Source organism: Eleutherodactylus coqui, chromosome 4, assembly GCF_035609145.1.
Source record: "Eleutherodactylus coqui strain aEleCoq1 chromosome 4, aEleCoq1.hap1, whole genome shotgun sequence".
NCBI lineage: Eukaryota > Metazoa > Chordata > Amphibia > Anura > Eleutherodactylidae > Eleutherodactylus > Eleutherodactylus coqui.
Genome location: NC_089840.1, coordinates 61,898,756 through 61,921,078, shown reverse-complemented (window position 1 = coordinate 61,921,078; position 22,323 = coordinate 61,898,756). Strand labels below are relative to the sequence as shown.

The 22,323-nt window shown below is 41.5% G+C and overlaps 1 protein-coding gene across 8 annotated transcripts in view; it reads left to right on the top strand.

Moving 5' to 3' along the window:
- Nucleotides 1–22,323, top strand: part of MYO18A (myosin XVIIIA) — a 328,523-nt gene that overhangs the window by 271,327 nt on the left and 34,873 nt on the right. For all 8 annotated transcript variants that reach the window (XM_066599575.1, XM_066599574.1, XM_066599571.1 and 5 more), the window contains 6 exons: nt 1,662–1,775; nt 7,717–7,833; nt 9,937–10,020; nt 17,822–17,959; nt 18,140–18,325; nt 22,172–22,311. In XM_066599575.1, the coding sequence (XP_066455672.1) occupies nt 1,662–1,775; nt 7,717–7,833; nt 9,937–10,020; nt 17,822–17,959; nt 18,140–18,325; nt 22,172–22,311 (779 nt within the window). The remainder of the gene's footprint in view (nt 1–1,661; nt 1,776–7,716; nt 7,834–9,936; nt 10,021–17,821; nt 17,960–18,139; nt 18,326–22,171; nt 22,312–22,323) is intronic.

The window sequence follows — 22,323 nt, the reverse complement described above, 5'->3', positions numbered from 1 at the left end:
TCATAATTTGTCAGAAATTGGTGTAAATTATAGCACAGATATACACCAGCTGGCGTAGAATTGTTGTTCTGCCATACAGACAGCCAAAAGATACACCAAATCTCTTTAAAGCAGTTGTACTACAGTTGACTTTTATTACCGATCCATCAGATAAGTGATAGGACTGATTGTTGGGGTCTTGCAACTGAGCCCCCTACTAATCCCAAGAGTGGAGGTCTTCTGTTCCTCTCTTCTCAGCATTTCGGGCTCTCTGCATCTACCCACCGTGACGCGCAGAATGAGGAGAGCAGTAGCTACACGTACTTGGCTCCACTCCATTTCATTCGGACTGATGGACATACCAGAGTACAATCGCTTGGCTATCTCTAGCAGTCCCTTTGAAGATGAATGGAGCGCCACCATGCATGCTCAATTGTCGCTCCATTCAATCTCTTTCTCACTGAGGCTATAGGAAGCCTACAGTCAGGAGGTGAGTTGGGTCAAAGGACCACTGTTCTTGGAATCGGCAGGACTCTTACCGGTGAGACCCCCACCAATCGGACTTTTATCACCTATCCTAGGGATAGATGACTAATGTAGATTGTGATACAACTCCTCTAAGTGTCTGTGCCACTTAATAAGCTTGGCACATTTTACTCCAGCATATTTTGGATTACAACTGCCATATCGAATTGCAATTTTTGTAAATTTCTATATATATTGACGTTCTTCAATATATAGAAGATGAGAACAACATTGTATACCTCTCCTTCAGTTGTCCTTTTGGGCTCTCAGTCTACTTCCCCAGGCTCCTGAATGGCCAATCTGATTAGTTATGGATCGGTTGAATACGTTACTGTGTAACAGCTCTCCATATTGGTTGTTGCCACATTTCCATACACAGATAAAGTACTGAACTGAACTTTTAAAAGCCTGATACAGGAGGACAACTCAAGGAGCAAATGTTCTGTAAGACTCCAAAGTCCTGTTTAATAAGTGGCGGTATTATTATCATAGAATAATGTGTTTCACAACTTTTAACAACTTTTCTGAAAAACAAGAAGGGGAAGAAAATCGAATGCTAAAAAAAAAAAAAAAAATCTGCCATGGCTCCTTAGACAGTATCTTGATAAGTGTTGCAGCCTCTGAGCTCCTGTCTGTGCTCAAGTGTACTCTGAAGGGGTAAAACAATTATCAGAAAGCTGTGCGAAATCCCCAAGTGGCCCTTTCATAATGTAAAGCAGATTGGTGCCCAGGTTCCTGCTCAGCGTTGCTGGCCCGCAATGTTTCTCTCCTAGTACTGCCAGAACATAAATTCTCTATTTGCTGCAATGTTATTTACTTCTGGCAAAATGTTTTACCAGCTATCACACACTTTGCTGTAAATCTACCGCCCAGTATCTGCTGTCATATAAGCCAGACATACTCTATACCTGCAATATGTGTTACATGGGAATGGCGTCAACGGCCTCATTAAGACGCCATACTTTTGGGCATCTCTTCGAAAGTTGGCACTAGGTGATGCAAATGCATTATAGCATTTTGTTATATGTTTTATACCCTTGCAGCTGCTCTTTTTCCTCTTCTCATACCATCGTAGGCTGTAATTTAAATCTCTCGGAAGTATTGATAGGCCAAGTCTTTGTCTAACACTTTTATTGAACTCCGTGTTTTAATCACAGCTGGAAGAATCTGAATTCACTTGCGCAGCTGCAGTAAAGTCTCGAAAATCTATGGAGGTAGAAATGGAGGATCTCCATCTTCAGATCGATGATCTTTCCAAAGCGAAGACAGCGGTAAGGTTTTACTTCTTTATAAAATGTTCTTTACCTAGAGCCAACATGTCCTGCAGCGATGTACAGAGAATGTATTCATATTGATCCTTGATTCACTGGGGCTCAAAATGTAATTTGCCTATCTCAAGCATGCACACATACTCTAAGGCCAGTTTCATTAGAAACCAATTAATTTAACTATGTTTCCAGAGTTAAAGGAAGGAAGCAACGCACCCTGAGGAAACTGATAATACGGGGAGAACATACAAACCTGGTCAAATTCAAACCCCTCACCCCAGGGAGTACTGACCTCTAGCCACCGTTCTAGAGTTTTACTCATTGATGAACCAATGTGTTCTTATTTCTTATTAATTCTCCCATCCCTGTGTTTTTTTAGTGACTCATCTATTTACTGAAATGGTGTTTTTTAAATTGACGTGCTTTTATGTTTTGTACTTTTGGTTCTGCTTGCTTAAAGGAGTTGTGCGAAGTTTAAAATGTAAGGGCTATGGGAACCTTTGTGCATGAAAAATCAATATACATATATCTTACGAAGTCCCTGTAGAAAAAAAAACCAAAAACACACTTATTTGGGTTTTTTTTTTTTGCATTTAATTTTCCTTTTCATGCATTTAGAAAGCCTCATACTTGGTTTGCATGCTCTCCTATATTCAAGTTTCTGGGTTTGAGATGTTCCCAGCACTGATCAGCTAGTCTATCTCATGAACATGCACAAACTTGACTCACCCACTACTCTTTCAAAGAATGTGTAGCATAACCACGCCCACTCTATACTATACAGCTATCTTATCTTCTGTCTGTAGCTGCTGGTCCCATTACTTCTCACTACTGATAAAATCTGAAAATTCGCCCGGAGTGAATTCGCAGAACGATTTATCGTTCAAAAAATAGTTGAGTTGTGAGAATTTGGACGATATTCATGCAGTGTAAATATGAACACCGATTGAATGAATGAATAATTTGTTTGTCGTTCATTTCATGCAGACCTCAGAACATCGTTCTGGGGATTTAAATACCACTGTCAGAATTGACAGCAGCATTTAACCCTTTCCAATCCACTGTCTGAAGACCTTCTGATTGAAGGCTGTACAGTTCCGATGTTGGAAGAGGTCCGGCAGGGTATTCTTACTGTTTATTAGTGACCGCTCTGTTGTCGGCGTCTCTCCAGCATGTCCCATACCGCAGCACTGGCTCTAGCCAGCAGATGGCGCCATTGTATAATGGCAGAAAGAGAAAGCCCCCTAGGAAACCCTGAATCCAAAATTGTATTGCAAAGGGTTAACAGCCCCGATCGGCCGCACTTCTTGTCGGAGCTGTTGCCCGTGGGTGTCAGCTGTAAGAAGCAGCTGACACCCGTGATGTATGGAAGGAGGTCGCAGTGCGATCTTCCTCCATACATGCCCTGCATCTGCAGGACGTAAAAACACTATGGGGCCGTCACTAAGGGGTTAATAAATGTCCCCGTCTACTTATTCAGTCTTTATGATCCGGTATCAGGCAGTTACGTCTACTGCACTGTACTGCAACACATTAGAGAACTGGGTTTTGGACACAATTGCAATTACACAGCAACATTGTTGCCATATCCAAGGGCAATGAAAATACAGAATTTTGACCCCTTGTGATCGCTGATTGTCCTCCTGCTCGGCAACCACATTATAGCATTTATTCATCGTGATATCTAGTATAATACCCCACAGACTCTTTACTAGAGACCAGCCCTTCAAATGTCTCTTGAAGAAAACACAACTGCTAGTCATGTAATCGTTTTCTCATGATTCCGGTATTCTAGCCTAATATAATCATGCAATCTACATTGTGACCGTCACAGCTGCATTGAGTCCCAAATAAAGTTGTGTCCTTGGTTAACCCCTCCCCGCTGGATACATTTGCTATTATCGTCATGTTGCAATGATTCGGGGAAGCGGGTGCAGACAGCCTTGGAATGACATTTTCATTTAAACTAAGTTTAATACATTTCTCTCCTAAGCGGTGTCCAGTTTCCCCCCCAGTAATAATAAGATAGATGAAAGCAAAGCTGGAGCCAGAGAAGTCGTTTTGCTTTGAAATGATGTGCTAATAGATTCATTAACTTTCTGAAGCCAGCATTATTCTCTTTATTAACAGCACTACCCCTCCCAAATCCAGCACCACCTCTTTCTGCCTTCAACTGCTATGCCGCATCGGTCTAGGATTAGCTAAAGGCATAGAATAATGTCTGAACTATACCACCACTAAAGTTGTCAAGTAGCCCCAACATCTCATGTTTTAGGGTAGTTTCACACGTGCGATCTTTCTCCAAATACGTCAAAGTGGCTGACATATCTTAAACATCAAAGCCCAATCTTGTCCGCATTAAAGCCCATTCATGCCTTGGGCGGATAGGACAAGACTACATTTGTACTTATTGCTTAGAGTCAACAGGTGTAGCTGTACTCCAACAGAACACGGACTCTGAGAAGAAGGTCTACTTTGCTTCATAGCCAATACGATTTTTGCAATTCAATGTAATATGCTCAAAAGAAAAGCTAATTAGGCCTTCCATCGAGTGGCACATGCTTAAACTTTTTTGTCCTCCTCTGAATTAAAGCAACGCTACACCTAGGCATCAGGGTTTAAGTCTACAGGACTTTTCGTATGTCCCTGAAGTAAAACTCTTGCAGAGCGGGCAGGTGTAAATTCCTTTTGATCTCTTCCATTTTCGTATGGTGGAAGATCAAGGTGTAGGAGCTTAGATAAGAGGGTTGAGGTTTCCTATCCCAAGTCTACAATTGCAGACAAGGTAAAGGGGAGAGGTTCCTGCTGCAGCTATTTGTCTCTGCCAAATGTAGGAGGGGGAGGAATAGACAGGGGGCATGGCTGACCTCCCAGGAGAGACACGTAGAAGAATTCTTTTTACATAATCCGCATAGCTTTGACATATTAAACAGCATGAGATCAAATGAGAGAATTTTAACTCTTAAAGGGATTTTCGACACTAAAGTATTGATGACCTATCCTCGGGATGACCTATCCTCGGGATGACCTATCCTCGGGATGACCTATCCTCGGGATGACCTATCCTCGGGATGACCTATCCTCGGGATGACCTATCCTCGGGATGACCTATCCTCGGGATGACCTATCCTCGGGATGACCTATCCTCGGGATGACCTATCCTCGGGATGACCTATCCTCGGGATGACCTATCCTCGGGATGACCTATCCTCGGGATGACCTATCCTCGGGATGACCTATCCTCGGGATGACCTATCCTCGGGATGACCTATCCTCGGGATGACCTATCCTCGGGATGACCTATCCTCGGGATGACCTATCCTCAGAATAGGTTATCAATTATTGATCGGCTCGGGACTTGACGCTCGGGTCTTGACGCTCGGGTCTGACAATCCATTGATTGAGGAGGCTGCGGCATTCGAGTGAGTTCGGAACTGAGCTGCAATACCCCCCCATACCCCCACCCCAATATATTCAAGCATTCAAAAAATTGCTTGTTTTTAAAGTGTCGTCTTTTGTTTCTCTGAATTTAGTATTCCTTTAAGTGCAGCTCAACACCACTGTAATATATGAATCGGATATCTTAGCCCTAAATTCAAAGGATATTAGACCTTTACATAGTGACAGAGAGGGGATCTCCAAGCAAAAATTCCTACTGCTGATGCTGACTTTTTTTCTTCTTTCATTTTTCTATTGGTGTAATTTCGGAGAGCCGTGTATAGGTTAATGCAGCTCATAAACAAGGGGGATAAGCATAACCTGAGCTCGGCCCCACCTGTTGTCTTGCGTGCCGATAGCAGCTGCATGGCTCGTCTCTTCGGTATTCCCTTGCTTCTATGTGGTTTATAGCATCTAGCATATATCGTTGCCCCAAAGACATAATATAATTCATCTGTCATGCCAACTGTTTCGTTGTATCTAGATTATATGACTGTATATGTTCAACAGTGATTATCTTTGGCTGTTCATTTTATGATTCCGCATCTACTTTTTACGATGGGTGAACTTTTTAACAGGTTAAAATGTTTCGCCAAAGAACCCAATGTGTTTGGCAAGCGCAAAGAAATTAGTTTTCTATGCTTCACTCACTGTAGATAATGCTTCAGCGTGTTTTGTGTGCAAATTCAAGATCGCGGTGTTGGACTCCGTCTGCAATAGGCAGGCAGCATAATTACCTCTGGTCAGCTTTTATTAAGATTTCTTGCCTAGCAAGCAATGGTAAAAACATGGGAGCTGCGAGAAGACAGCAGCCCAAGAGTGTAGTTGAAATATGGGTAGATTGTCATACCGGGATTCTGTATCTGCATGGCGAGTGTCATTTTTTTTCCTGCCCTCTAATCTGTATGGAACTGTAAAAAATACATTTTGTGAATGGACACGATCTAAAATGTATTGAATAAAATATAAGATTGTCTAGTCAAGTTGTTAAATATGATTGCATTAACCCTTTCCAATCCACTGTCTGACGTCTAAAGACGTTATGATTTAAGGTTGTTCAGCTCCGATGTTGGAAGACGTCCGTCGGGTTCTCTTACTGTATATTGGCAGCCTCTCTCATGTTGGAACCTATCTAACATGTCACCTCATGCAGTACTGGCTTTAGCCAGCAGATAGCGCCATCGTATAGCAGCAGAAAAAGAGTAAGCCCTCTAGGAAAACCAGGATACAAATTGGATTGGAAAGGGTTAAGTCGCTGAACATGTCTCACTGTTGGAGAATTGCTCCTAGATCTATGAATATGCCCTCAAAATTCTACGGTTTTAATTTTGAAAGTTGCATTTTTTGGGTCACTACTAATAAGGGGAATGCATTGAGCATTATTGTTGCTCTTAATTTAAAATACACATTCATAATATAGCATTTAAGGCGGAGGGAGCTAATCAAGACGGTTGCAAGCAAATGACGAATGGATTACAGTGTGGACCACAGAAAAGTTGCCCACCCCCGAAAATACTACAAGAGGAAGAACAAGCAAGTGTATTGTTTTATCCAAAGCTTTATTGATTTGCCCTCGTGTTGCTGGAAGTGGTCCTTATTCACTTCTACGCACCCGTGGACATGTCTCAACATCTTGGCTGATACTGCCTGCAGCTCTTCAACAGTGTTTGTGAGGTTTTCCCTGAGCTCTTCCAGGGTATGTGGATTATTGGTGTACACTTCTGCTTTGCAAATTAAAAAATCACATGTGGACAAGTCTCGGAATCGTGGTGGCCATAACTCCTTGCTCACAGTTCGCTATTCCATAAACAGTCAGTGAATTGTGGGAGGTGTGACATGTTGCCCCATCTTGTTAGAACAAGTAGTATATTCTTTCTTCTGGTGTGTGTTGATTGTAAAACTGTTCAAACATATGCAGATAAATGCCGAATTCACAGTTGACTCAAAGAAAATTGATACGCAGTCTCAGGAACATGAATAGTGGGCTCAAACGCCAATTTTCTGGTCATGCAGTACTGTTTCAGTAGACCAGTGCCTCGTATGCTGTGAATTCATGTAACCTGGTAAACGAAGCCACGCTTTGTCCATTATAAAGTACAGCAATGGGTCCTGAAGTCCTTTTAGCAATCCTAGTCACCAACTACATACAGAAATTTACACTTCTAGCTTTGTCGAGCTCTGCATACGTTATTCGGTATGGTTGCAGGTTCTGAGATTTCAGCACTGTTCGCTGTTGCAAGAAGAACCCCATGGGGCAGATTTCTGAAAGTGGTCTAAAAAAACCCACCGGTCTTTATTGCCCATAGCAACCAATCACAGTGCAGCTTTCATTTAATATATCACTGAGGTACAATGAAAGGACTATGGACTCCGCTAAGGAGTATGTTGCCAGGATCAGAGGCGGGCTACTCTTCTGTGGCCCACCCTGTAGTTTAATGTTTGCATTTCTTGCTTTCTGGTTTTTGCTCATTAATAATGGATTCTGTATTGTATGTTTAATTGACAGCTGGAGGAGCAAGTCAGCCGCGTGCAGAGGGAGAAGAATGAGTTACAGAGCAGAATGGAGGAAGACCAGGAGGACATGAATGAGCTGATGAAGAAACATAAGGCGGCTGTAGCTCAGGTGACTCCATCACTAACCTGTTATTATACATAAAGTTCCCAACATTTATAAATTATAACACAAACTTGCTGCAACTAATTCAAAACAGGCGAAGACATTGAAAAGCTATTGAAAAAGTTGTTTGTCGCAGCTTAACACAATAAGTTAAACTTTGCTACTTATATATACACACATACCGATCAACCATAACATTAAAACCAGGTGAAATTTTTTTTTAAAAAACGCGGATTTAGCTCTTAACAATGGTGCCTGTAAAAAGGTGGAATATGAGTGAGCAGTCAGATCTTAATGTGTTGGAAGCCGGAAAAATGTAAAATTATAAGGAATCTGAGTTACTTTGAGAAGGTCCAAATTGTGAGGACTACATGACTTGGTCAGAGCTTCTCCAAAATAGATCTTATGGGTTATTTTAGATGTACAGTAGTTAGGATCTACTAAAAGTGAACCATGGAAGGTCAGCTGGTCAACCGACGATTCGGTCATGAACATCCAAGGTTTGTTGATATGCATTGGGGGCAAATGCTAACACATCTGGTCTGATTCTGCAGAAGAATTACTGTGGCTCAAAGTTATTGCTATAGGTAGTCTTGCCGGTGGAAAGTATTATTGCTAGATCAAATGTGTCTCAGGTTAAAGGGGATAGGTGAGACGTCTGATTGGTGGGGGCTTCACCACTGAGACACCCAGCGATCCTTAGAACGTGACAGCCATGTCACCTTCTTACTATGGGATTACTGCACCCCCTGAAGTGAGAAGGAGATTGAATGGAGCAATCGCCATGCATTCACGGTGCCTCTCCGTTTATTTTCAGTGGGACTGTTGGAAATAACCAAGTGCAAGCTCTAAGCTGTTTCCGTCAGCCCCATTGAAATGAATGAAGTTGCAGCCTCACATGGATTGGCCATCACTCTATTCAATGTGACTTCAATGTGGGTGGAGAAGCATCCCTGCAGTGACAGAAGAGGAGGACAGAGAACCACTGTTCTCAGGATCAATGGGGGTTTCAGTGGTAAGACCCCCACAAATCCAACTTTTCTCACCTTTCCTGTGCATAGGTGATTTGAAGTTAATTCTGGTACAACCACTTTAACTGCATAAAGAATATGCCTTGAAACTTCAGGCGGCTGGAGGAGATTTCTCTCCCCACTCTCCCCCCGCCCCTCTCCATTCACTAACACAGCGGCCGTTCAGTAATGGAACGGCTGCTGTTTATACTGAACGATCATTGTTCGGCTCATCGTCCATCGTTTAGGCTGCATAAAATCCTGAACGCTGATCGTTAACTGTAAAAATAGCAGCTGTTCAGTACTGAATGGCCGCTGTGTTAAGTGAATGAAGAGGGGAGAGTGAGCAGTGAAATTTCCTCCAGCCGCCCCGGCCCCCTGCTGGCCACCCTGTCAGATAGCCAGCAATACTCGCTCCTGTGTGACAGCACGGGAGCGAGTACACACAGGGACATCATTTGCCTGTCATTCGTCCAGTGTAAATGGGGCTCTAGAGTCCTTAAAAACAGAGTTCTAAACTGTCAAAGTAAAGGTGAATAAAGTATAAATATGAGTTTGATATTAACAATGCAGGGCTGCCACCCAAAATAACTTGTTTTTTATTACTGAAAGCTGCAACTACTATCACATTAGTTAGTCTCATTTAGTCCTTTGGCAGTTCTTGTCTGTCTGCTCCTATAATAAGATTTCTCTGCAATGCGTCCTTAGCTTTTGTTTGTATTAGCTGTGTTCCGATGGCTATAATAGCTGTACTACAGTGTCTCATGTGCCTTTTACAGGTCTTGCCCTACAGCTCAGATTATTGCACATTGAGCTGAATGCTCTGCCTGTTTGAGCAGAAGACAGCCGACACGAAAAGCTGCTGCTTGCAAACATCTAGTTTAATTAAATGCACAACTTTATCAATAGATTAACTGCTTGTAATGTAAATAAAGCTAATCGATTTTTGCTGCAGACCAGTTAGCTCAGCCTGAGAGCCTTGGGGCTCCGTGTGTTTTGTAGAACTCCTTCAAGCAGTGAATATTTCCTTGCTTTTTAGTGGAGAGGGCATCCCCTTCTCAATGAGCAACCTAACGAACACTGTCATTTTTTCCCTTAGTCCTCCCGAGACTTGGCTCAGATCAATGACCTGCAGACACAACTTGAGGAAGCCAGCAAGGAGAGGCAAGAGATACAGGAGAAGGTAAGCTTGAGATTTCCTTATCCCATTGGGAATATACATATAGAAAATAGTCTATTGCTGGTGCATGGGATGCATATGGATACTTAAGCTGCCTGCACACGGGCGGATTTGCATTGCGGAATCCGGAGCGGGCGTCCGCCTCTGGATTCCTCATCAAACACTGCCCATAGCACGCTGTGGCAAAACGCGATTTCCTTTACACGAGTAGAAATTGATTGCGATTTTCCGTCCACGGACGGGGAAATCGCAGCAAGCTCCATCTCCGTTCAGATTCCGCACGGACGGCTTCCATTGAAGTCAATGGAAGCTGTCCGATCTACGGAAAGATTTATTTTTAAAAAATCTGTACTGCGCATGTCCGATGCCTCGCCATGCGGAGCATCCGCAGTACAGATAAAGACTTCAGGTACGCACGGACGCCGGCTGGGCGCAGGGCCGGATTCCACATGCGGTCTTAAAGGAGCATGCTGTGAAAAGCTCATTACATTCTGTACAAGGCCTGAAAGGTTCAAATACGTACTGTAGCATCTGTCACTCATAGGCTAACATCCTTTTAGTGGATGTTATTACAGGACTTCACAAGTAGTCTACGACTCTATTCCATCTGGGGGGAAAAAAAACATATCCGACAGATACAAACAGACAGTGGCCAAAGGGACACTATAATGGACCCCTCTGGACACGTTTAGCATGTGCATCAAGGAAATACATAGGGCAAACCCAGCCTTAGAGTAGCTTGCAGTCTCACTAACAGATGGAGAAGTTTCGGCCCATACACAGGTTTTCCAATAGGTCTCCAACTTGACTCAATTCTTGTTTCCCCATTGAATTGGCCTGAAAGAAGTTTTCAAGCTCAATCGGCAAAATCTTTTTGACTGTAATCTTAATTTTTCACCTATTTCTAAAGCATTCTTCTTCTTTTCCTATGTTATCATTAAACCGTATTTCATGTAGGTACTAGACGCCGTACAGGTTTCCTTTTGCTGACTGTATACACGTTTTTACAAGCTTAATAACTATCTGCCCAGAGAGCATGTTAATAATTTGATAAATCTTGAAACGCGTAATTGTTTTGGGACTCGAACCGTTTTATCTTTTCAGAAAGACTTTTATCTACTTTTTACCTTAATTGCTACACAAGTTATAGCAGGATTGTGTAAGCAGACAGAGGTCATACAGCATCTTTATTAATGTAATTATTATGCTTCAGCATGGAGTGAATGCTAATTGGCTAGAACCAGGCCTCGCCATGTGAAATGGCACATTTAGGTTTTAATCCAGCCGTCAGATTGCAATCCAGCCTTTTTGGATCTCTTTCCGGTGTGTGACAGCTACAATTAAATTGTTCCCAGAAAGCAGATGTAATATGCTGATAACTCCTTCATTAAAAGTGTTCATCAGAAGGGGAGCTCCTTTGCCATAGGACTTCTTATTAAAGGGGTAGTCCAGGGGAAAACATTACATTTTAAATATTTCTCCGCTTGGCATAAAAACTTTTTGTAAAGGCATACTTACGTTACCTAATTCCCTGCAGCTCCCTTTTCAGTAGAGCCTATAACCCTGCTGGCCTCTATTTCTTACTGCAGTAATGATGTCCCTATACGGAGACATGTGACCACTGCAGCCAATTGGCAACAGATCTCGAGTTACATACACCAAGAAATTGGCTGCAGTGGTCGTATGTCCCTTTGTTGGGATGTCATTGCTTCATCGGGAAGTACAGAGTCATGGCAGACTGGGCACCATTGAAACTGTAGGCGATGCCTCTTCTATATTTTTATTCTATGCTGAGCAGATTTTAATTTAAATAGCTTGTTGGAGGACAAAAATATTAAGGCATATGGACATCATAGGGACCTGCACAACTTGAGCTTAAAATCCATTGCTAGGCCGGAGAGAGATAACGGAGACGGGATGCTGTGTTCTCCACAGGAGTCAGAGAGAACATTGTATTCTGTCAACAGCCTGTAGGAGAACAATGGAGCTGTGTGCAGAGCTCAGGCCACATGCTGGGCTCTGCAAACAGCTTCCGAAGGCCCTTTTACACGCAAATGTAGATTTTAAAGTGTTAATAATAATTAGTGTCCATTAACACTTAATTCAAAATGTGCGCTAAAACTGTTAATCTTTCAGATTGTCTTTGCGTGCAAATAGGCCTTTAGCTACCATACCTGCTGACTAGAGCACCTTTCAGTGGATCATAATAATAATTTCCATATGTCAATGTAAAGGCCTATTCATATTGCATTATGTTCATCCCGATTCTGTCGGGCTTTATGCCAAAAGGTCTCAGGTTCGCCAGGTTTTTTTGCATTGTGCCACAAAATATAACATGATGGACCACATGGTTGTACACTAGTTCAGCCCTGCTCACACTAGTGACTTGGACTATTATTGATGACCATAATAGTGCTGACCGTGCCACTTCTTACAAGCATTAGATAAGAGTACGACCATCTAATAGAACTACAACCCATATTCGGGAGTAGCTTGGTTGCGTTTGGTGCCATATGCCTGAGCGTACAGTTAAACAAAAATGATTGGTTTGTACTAATTTTCCCCTTTTTGTTATGTAAACTTTTACTGAGAGATCACAAAAAACCAATGACTACCCTATATGCATTCATCTTCACCTGTAACTTCTCTGGTTTGTATTAACTTTAATGCAGGCTTGTAATAGGTATCATTAGCCAATTAATGACTCTGGCATATGTAACCTTGCAGCCAAATTGACCTGCTAATTGTTAGATCCGTGCAGTCAACAAGCTTTAGTTGACGTTTAAAAGAAATGTAGAAGTTGATTGAGAGAGATCACAGGAGCCAAATGAAATACTATTACTCCGATGCAAATTGTATCATTGACCTGTAAGTTTGAAATTAATGAGGCATCGGCTAATCTATGATAACTCATCCCTCATTTGTCAGAGTAAGTCTTACAGGTATCTTCGGCAAGAAGCCCAAAACATTGATCCTGCATTTCTTTCCCCTTAAGTTAGATCTATATGTTAATATATTAAATGTTGCATCATTAAATTAAAGAATGTTGTGGCCATTGCATCCATATCTTCAGCGCTCTAAGCTGAGCCAAGAGGAAAATTATGCGGCTGAGAGAAACGACTCTCCAAGAAGTTTAATTAATGTTTTTGCTTTCAGGTAATAAGTTGTCACAGGCCAAGATATATTTTGCACAGCTCATAACTGTTTGCATCACTCCAGTGCTGCATTATTAAAAACGGAAGGTTTTGGGGTACTGCATTACTCTAGGATATATTAGAGTATTTAATAAATAACTGTGTCCTTATATAATCTTAGTATGGGAATTGTTCCATAGCTGCTGATGTGTTGATGCTAATGAGCTGGAGAGTTGCAACGTGAGTTATGACCGTTTCACATCTGGAAGATCATTTGTAATAATCCTGTAAATATATGTATATTACTATAACACACATTTATATAATAGATATATTAGAAATAAATAGACTAAGGCATGTAGGACAAGCCCTCTGATGTTGGAGGCTGTTCTGCGTATTTATACTACACTATGCAGGACAGCGTAGCTCTGTTCTGCATAGTGTAACAGAAATATGCAGAACAGCCTCCAACATTGGAGAGCTGTCCTGCCTAGTGTTAGAAACATGTGACTAACTTCGCCCAACATCAGAGCTATTCAGGGAAATGTGAATGTCAGACAAGGTATGACACTGGATTGGGAGGGTTAACGGAATTCAGTAACAGAGGCCGAGAGTGGATAGCGTTGATGTGAATACAGTCCTAAGAGTGCTATTACATGAACATTAGAGGCCATGGGTAACGCTCGCTAATTGCCTCGCTGCACCTAGACTTGAGACAATGTCAAGTCCATTTGAAGCCAATCAAATGGCAGTAAATTGCAAGCGTTACCTGTGACTAATACTCGTGTAATAGCACCTTTACATGTTAATGGAATTTCTTTATATGATCCCATAATACTATGTAAACATTCAAAAGAAATTCACTTGTGTTACATTAAGTCCAGACATGGCAGACAATTTCTGCTGTGGATTTGGCTGTAAATCTGTGCCAAATCCATGAGTAATCCACGGCAAAATGCGTATTTGTTGCACGTGGATTTTGTGGTGGATTTAGCCTTAGATTTAGGGCTACCGTCCACAGGTGATGATTCGCCGGTGCTAAATCGCCAGCGAATCACGCTGTCTGAAGCTTTCCATAGCTTTGCTATGGAAAGCGCAGGGCCGGCGTCCACGAGCGGAGAATCATAGCGATTCTCCGCTCGCAGGATCTAAATCACGGCATGCCACGATTTGCCGCAATTCTCCACGATGAGCTTATCTGTCAGATTGGCTCAGCGCGGAGAGCTGTCAGCTCTCACCGGCTACTGGGCAGCGGCGATCTGCCACGAGATATCGCTACGCCCATGGACCGGCAACCTTACTCTGGATTTCACTCTACTCCTTTGCAAAGAGTGAAATCTGTGGCTTTTCTACAATGCACAAGTTGTAGATTGGAAAATCCATACAGAATTGTGAGGATGGGGTTTTGAATTTCCCATCCACTTATTTTGTAAAGCAAATTGCTGTGGATTTGCACTGTGAAACCCAGAGCAAATTAGTCATGTCTGGACCTACCATGAGGGCATTGACCAATACCATTTTGTGCCCTATCTCTTGCAGTCCATCCATGGCAAAACTAGGATGGCACAAAAATTATTTTCCATAGTATATAACACTTTGTTAATGTCAACAGACCATATACACCTGTAGTCCTGTAGCAACGTGACGCAAGTACCATGTCACTGCTTCCCACAAGATCAACATACTCATCTCCTGCTGTTGTGAACAGTAAAAAGTGTGGTTTGACTGCAGGTTGTTCTGTCCCTGGCATAGACTAAGAAACAAAAAAAGCTATACCCATTAAACAACTTGCGCAAGAGTCTAGAAATTGGAAATTGATCTGATGAATATAGTTTGTTAAAGCTGAAGCGTTCCTATAATTGGAAATAGATGTGCAGTGCAAATACCGCCATGACCTTTTGCCATCACTCTATGGTTGTTGCATACAGTTCATTCACTGCATGCATTCATCTTCAGTAATTAAGAGCCACGTTGATCTGTGTTAATGTGTTTTATTTACTGAGTTTCATTAAGTAACTCCCAGTCAATACCAGTGCACGAGCCTGCGGAGGAGAGGACACTTCTTCAGAGGTGGATTAATCTAGGCTTGAAGGAACAAGGAGTCAATATGTTATAGATTTTTCCTTTTTGTGTTTTCTCTGTAATATCTTTTACTTTGTAAACCTTGTATTGTGTTTTTTCTTTCATTCACATTTCCACTTAATAGTTTTAGTTGTGTTTTGGCCTCTATGAAATCATTCACATAACAAAGTCCTCATGATGAGGCAAAATGTACTAAAGCTCAATATACTATTTCACTACACATGGCTATGTATATGTGCTTAACTCTTTGCAATATACACTTAATGTAAAAGAAAAACAAAAAAAAGCACTTGGGAGTTAACAAAAAAGCATAGGTGGTGTAGTAAAACAGCACAAATCCTCTTCATTCCTCCATGATGCTAATAGCAACGTTTCGACTCCTTTGAGTCTTCATCAAGCCATGGCCATCATTACTACTGCAGCCACTTGGGGGAAGGGGGGGTCACTATTACCATGCAGTTTTACACTTACAATCGGCCCTCTGAAGGCAACCATAAGGCTGATATGAAAATGAATTTGATACCCCTGACCTCAGGCAGATATGTAAGCGTTATGCCATGATTAGATGAATGGGCTTGCCACTGGAGGTCCTAAAAATGGGGCTGAGTTATTGTAATTTTTCAGAATCTTATAAATGGAGACCAAAGAAAATAATAAGAAGAAAGGTGGAATGATGAAGCAAGAAGAAGCGAGAAGGGATAGTAAGAGAAAAGGGGAGGAAGAGAGAGAGAGATTGGAAATGGTAGTAGCTGTGGACTTAACCTAGTATGCCACAAAGGGTCAAAGGTTCCCCGAGGCCCAGGGGAATCAGACCAATCCCCTTGAATAAAATCCATGGGGTCAAAACCTTAGGAAAATGATCAGACCTATCCATGTCCTGGCCCAGCAAATCTTTCATTAGATACAGTACAGAGAAAGTATCCAGCCATACCCGCAATAAGAGTGTGTGGGCAGATAAATCACTCTTGAAACTGCACTTAGACGTCTATGGGGGAGTGGATGGAGCTGCTAGAGGGAGAGTGATAGACACAGACATACATGCAGCTCATAGTGAGTGAATTGTAGCTGTTGAAATCACATCTGTGCTGCTCAGTACTTCTCTAATATCCTTCATGATGATTTGGGTTTTTTTAATGTGTGTTACAGAGCATTAGGGTGCAAACTCTGCAGATTTCTCTGTGTACAGAAAACACTGTAACAGCTGGTTCTTCCCTACCACCTAAGAGAAAACTGGAAATTACAAATGTAGCCTGCAAAGGGGAAAATGATGATAAATGCAGGACACAAGTCTTATAATGGCCAGATATAATGTTATTCCTTATGCTTTATAGAAGAGTCGGACCACATTTTATTAATAATCCATGTAATTTCACTTAATTTTTCTTCCAACTACAGATAGATTATACATAGACAACAGATATATTAAAATTTCTATATGTATGGAGACCTTTAACGCGCCCTGTATAGTGGCTATATTTTTGTAGAACAAGACTTCCTGTGCAAAGACAGAAAGGTTCCCCCTGTGTCACCTCTGTTGCCGATTTGTATTCCTGCCAGGTCTCTTCTGTCCTTTCTCACACACTGAAATCCTCTCTTCTATTTCTGTGGTCCTCTCCTTTTTTTTCTCTAGACATCATTTGTACTTTCTATCACTCATTTCTCTGTCCTTTCTTTCTCCTTTACTCCGGTGTGTTGGAGCCTTTTATCTTTATCCTTCATTTACCTTTTCTGTCATTTACCTCAACTTTTCTATGGATGCCTATATTTGTCTCTACTGTATGTTTTCTTCTGTCCTTTCCATCTTCCTTTGCCTCATTGGCCTTTGTTGCCCCTCATTCACGGTCCCACCTTCCCTCTATTCTCTTCTTTCCTTGTTTTCTTTTGTCCCCTCCCTCCTTTTTTTTTGTTTTCCTTCTTCCCATGATTGTAGCTGAAGTACTCCATATGAATTACCTCAAAAAAGCTTTAGGTTTGTCCCAGCAGACAGATCTTTCAGCCATTTTTAAAGAGGACATATGTCCTCTAAGCAGAATGCATACATTTGCAGCCAAATCCTCGCTGATTTCAGTGCTGTTTTATCTTTGCTTTAGCCCAAACCACCACCGCTACTTCTCCCACCAACACCCTTGTTTGCGCCCGCTTGCTCCAGTTATCTTCACAGATCAATATTAGTCCATTGTCAATCGGGTGGTCTCCATCACCCAATGTCAATACATTAACACTAAGCAGTGGGGTCCAACCACTTAACAGTGGACTAGTATCAAAATTAACTGGAGCCATTGTGTGGCAACGGGGTTGAAACAAAAATGAGTACTGGAATCTTCTGGGATGCAGCTATAAAGGTATGAAGCCTGTTCTGCCTTTCAGATGACATTACAGTTTCTCTTTAAAAACAACAGGCCTACAGTATGCATAAATAAAGGTATAAGTTACCATAATTCAGAAATTTTCGCAATTTATATCAACCTTTGTCACAAGTTGCAGGTTTTTTTCTTCTTTTCGGGAAATTCTAAATAAGTCGTATTTGTCTTAAAATGTTGGTTCAGAGTTTTCACTTCTTACATTCTTGCTTCCTTTTTGTTGTGCAGCTACAAGGTTTGCAGAGTCAGCTGGAGTTCTTGGAGCAGTCCATGGTGGATAAATCTGTGGTGAGCAGGCAGGAGGCCAAAATCCGTGAACTGGAAACCCGCCTGGAATTTGAGAGGACCCAGGTGAAACGTATGGAGGTGGGTGTAGCTCCTGTTCTTAGTGTCGAGGAAGGCTCAGTTATTTGACGATTCATTTAACACCATCTTATTTGTAACTATGAATTGCGGTTGTCACATTATAATTGTTAGCAAAAAGAAACTTAACTAGATATAGATTTTCCTGTATATAGAGTTAAGTCTGATACTTGTCCTCAACAGAGCCTTGTAACTCGGCTAAAAGAGAACATTGATAAGCTGATTGAAGAGCGGGATCAGCGAGCTGCAGCAGAGAACCGTGAAAAAGAACAGAATAAAAGAATGCAACGGCAGATTAGAGACATGAAGGAAGAGATGGGTGAACTGGCTAAGAAAGAGGCAGAAGCCAGCCGTAAAAAACATGAATTGGTAAATAATCCCATTCTTTGGTACACGCATCTTATATTCCATTGTCATATGTCAATTTATTGTGTACTGGCCATATACTGACAGATTCTGTTGCTATGCCCGAGTTCTTTGTTAAACCATATGTAGGTATCTATGCATATTGTGAACTGCTAAATGAATTAATGTTACATTGCCATTTTTAACCCATTAAGGACCAGGCACAGTAAATTCAGGCGCCTGGTCCAGGGCTTAAAGCACCGCCGATAGTAAAATTACGGCGGTGCTTTAAGCCTCCTGCCCTCTGCAATCAATCAGAGGCAGGAACAGGTTATCAGCTGTTAGTAACAGCTGATAACCCATAGAAGAAGGCAGGAAGGGTTTTTAACCCTTCCTGCCTTCTGCTTCCCTGAGTACACAGTGCTCAATGAGCACTGTGTGCTGAAAGTGAAAGTAAAGTGTAACTTTCACATCAGGAGCCCGGGGAGTCATGTGACCGCCTGGGTCCCCTACTACAGCAGAGTTGGAGGGTCAGACTAGACCCTGGACAGCTCTACCAGTGACTACTGTCACTGCAGGGCCTGTTTTCCCCTGTTACTGGGGCTCCTATGGATGTTAAAAAAAAAAAAAAAAAAAAAGATATTTAAAAAATCGCCTTTTATGTCACGGAAAAAAAGCACAGTAAAAATAATTTTGGTAGCTAAAGGAAACAAAATAGGGCAGGAAAACCACCACATGGGTAAAATCCCTAAAAAGTGTCAGGTCCTTAAAGTACAAAACAGCTTGGTCCTTAAGGGGTTAAAGCGTGCCTACACTTTCAGGTGACTTTTAAGTAAGAGTGTGTGTGTATGCGAAGTTGCACTACCTTATTTCTGTCCATTATACGACTTGTATCGTGCATTCTTTAGCAGTTTTCCCCTCTGCAGGCTTCATCTGTAATTCTCAGTTTTTCCTGAACTGGTGAGTGTAGACTAGCTCCTGTGATGTCTCCTATGCACAAAGAAAAGGAGATACATAGGAGAAGCAGCATGGAAGACATTATTACAGTAGTACTGAGCAGTGTAGATGTGATTACAGTTGCTGTGAGACCGTGAAACACTATTGGCTGCATAAGTATCTTTTTGTATGTTTTGTTTTGTTTCTTTGCTTTTCTCTTACTTGGCTACTCGCCCTCTCCATAGTCTTCAATGGGCAGCATGCCATCTGATAGGTCAGTGAGTTATTAATCTGTCTTGTCTATCAAGATGGCTTTTAGCAGGTTTTTTTTATTTGAAGTGAACAGTTTAGGAGGGAGCTTGAGGAAGAAAGGAGCCTAATAAGTTGAGGAAGAGCCTTTTTTCGTTGAGAGATATCAAAAAGTTTCTTTTATTTGCCTGTGCTATTAGTTTATGCAGAGTTTGTTAATAGTACATGCTTATGCAAAATAGGTTATAAAGGGAATGCCACAGAATGGCTGCGATCTGTGCATCCTATAAACGGCTTTGAATGAGATTAGAAAAAAGTATCCGCTCTTTTTTTTTTCCCTACAGATTTCTCCTTTCCTTTCCAAGAGTTTTTTCCAATATTGCAGCTTGAATGGGCCTGAGCTGCAACACCAGACTCGGCTCATGGACAAGTGCAATGCTAATTCTGGAGAAGAGAGATTCCTTTTTCTCTGTTTTTTTTGTTTTTTTTTTCTCCCTAATCTTCTACAACCCCTTTAATTTATTCTCGTCTGTACTGGTAAAAATCCTGATGTATTTGATCCTTTGGAATAGTTTGAAGTGCCTATATTGTCCAATGTCAAGTTCTCTTGCGGCTTTGCGCTTATTATGACTTTTGAAGATTGAAGAGTAAAAAATGTTAAAACGATCTCACTGAAATTGATTTTTTTTAAAGTTAAAAATGCCAAATTCTTACACGGTCTATTATCGGACCAAGAAAAGCAAAACCATTCGTAGCGCTGGCATGTTTTCAACGATTAAGTAGGTTTTCAGCTCAGTACTAAAGTGTGTGTTAAAGAGATAGACATGACTCTAATACAGGCCTGCAAAATATACTAGCCACGTCCCATCAGTAGATTTCTGGCGACTCACGAACTGTGACAAAAACACACATTTATTCTGGCTTGGCCACATGAACGTAATCAAAATGGAAAGCTTTCCCCCGTTTTTATACCTTTTTCAAACTATACCCATATCCGTGCCTTCTGGATGTTTTAGAATACTACGCAGTGTCCTTACTAAATAGATATGTCAGTCTAGCAGACCATGTATTGGGAAGAGGGTTTTATCTAAATCCAAACAATTGTGGCATGCTGATCTCTGGGATCTTTGATTTATATCATGATGCAGCTCTTATCACCCAACTGCTTGACTGGAATTGCAACAGCCATCAGAAACTATGGGTAGAGTTAGATAAATCCTTGTCGCCAGATGATTAGGAGCACATTGGTTAGAGGTTTGTTTGTGGCCCCTGAATAATCCAATGGCCCTATTTGGTACCGTGTTTATTCTCAATATGGGCTAGGTTGGTATCGGGATTCAAGATGTCTTCCAGACCAGGTCCCTTAAGTTCGTTATTATATAAGCCAGCATTCAGGCCTGGAATGAAGTCTTCTAGTTTTTTTGTTTGGAACACCTCCACCCAACTTATCCATATATTGGAGAATGGAGAGCTTCCACCGTTCTTCTCACTCTAAGCCTGAGGCTGCTCAGACTCAGAAAAGAAAGAAGCCCTATCTGAGTTGCCAAGTGGGAACAGATATCACTTAATCTGATGGGGACATCTCCAAGATATGCTTGTTTGACTCTTCTCCATAGACTCCCAGGTTAAAGAGAAGAATGACAAAATCATTTCCAGGTGGTGGTCTTGCTCAACAGATATTCACTGCATGTATCCAACAGTTCCTGACAGGTGTTGGAGCTGTGAACAGGAAAGGGCCACATTACTCCACATCTGATAGGAGGGCCAGAATATTCTACCTTTCTGGTAGTGCCTTCTACCTATCTATAGATCCTACTCTGGTAAACAAGTTGAGAACTCCCTACAGATGACTCTACTTTCCCTTCAACCAGGTTCTATGGCTCAAATCAAAAAGGACATCTTGAGGCACCTTTTAGCTGCTGCCAGAATGGTAATACCATGATACAGGCTATCTGTGAGTGGCCCGCGGAGGTGCGATATATAAGGAGCATAGAGGAATTGATAGCTGCTGATCACAAAAGATCTGTGGAATTTATGGCTACATGGAGTTCTTTGAAAACTTTCATGAACTCTGCTCAGTGCTTGGTTCCGGGGTTTGATAACCTCTGAAATCCAACAGGGAAAATCTCTTGTTCTTGGTCTACATGACAGACTACAATCTCCCTTACCGCCCCCTTTTTTTTTTTTTTTTCCTTTTTTTTCCCCTTGCTCTTTTTTTTCCCCACTTCCCCCCTGCTCTCGCCACTCTTTCTCTTTACTTTTTCCCTTCTTTTCTATCCTTATTTATTTGGCTCCTGACAGCAGTTTGGCTAGGTTACTGTGAGTTGGTTTGGACTGAAAGATATGATTAAATTGATAGAGAACATCCTTTATTTAGGAATAAAAATACGATCACAATATCTTCTCTATGATGGGATCACGGGCCTTTAGCCTTAATTTTCCATGCCGATTTCAATATTCTATATAACATAGTGCTGCAAGTTATTCACGCTATTATGCATAAAGGACCGCTTCACAATGGCAGACTCCAGTATGTTTATTGCACTTGTATAACAATGATTTCTTACTCTGTAACTTCCTTGAAAATCCAATAAAATAAGATTATACATAAAAATGGTTACGAAGGTGAAAGTACCCAAACGAATGCTCTTTAATGGGCATCTAAACATGTGTCTGTTTCTGTAGGAAATGGATCTAGAGAGTTTGGAAGCTGCAAATCAGAGTTTGCAGTCAGACCTGAAATTGGCATTCAAGCGTATTGGGGATCTTCAAGCTGCCATTGAGGACGAGATGGAAAGTGATGATAATGAAGACCTTATCAACAGGTAAGAAATCTG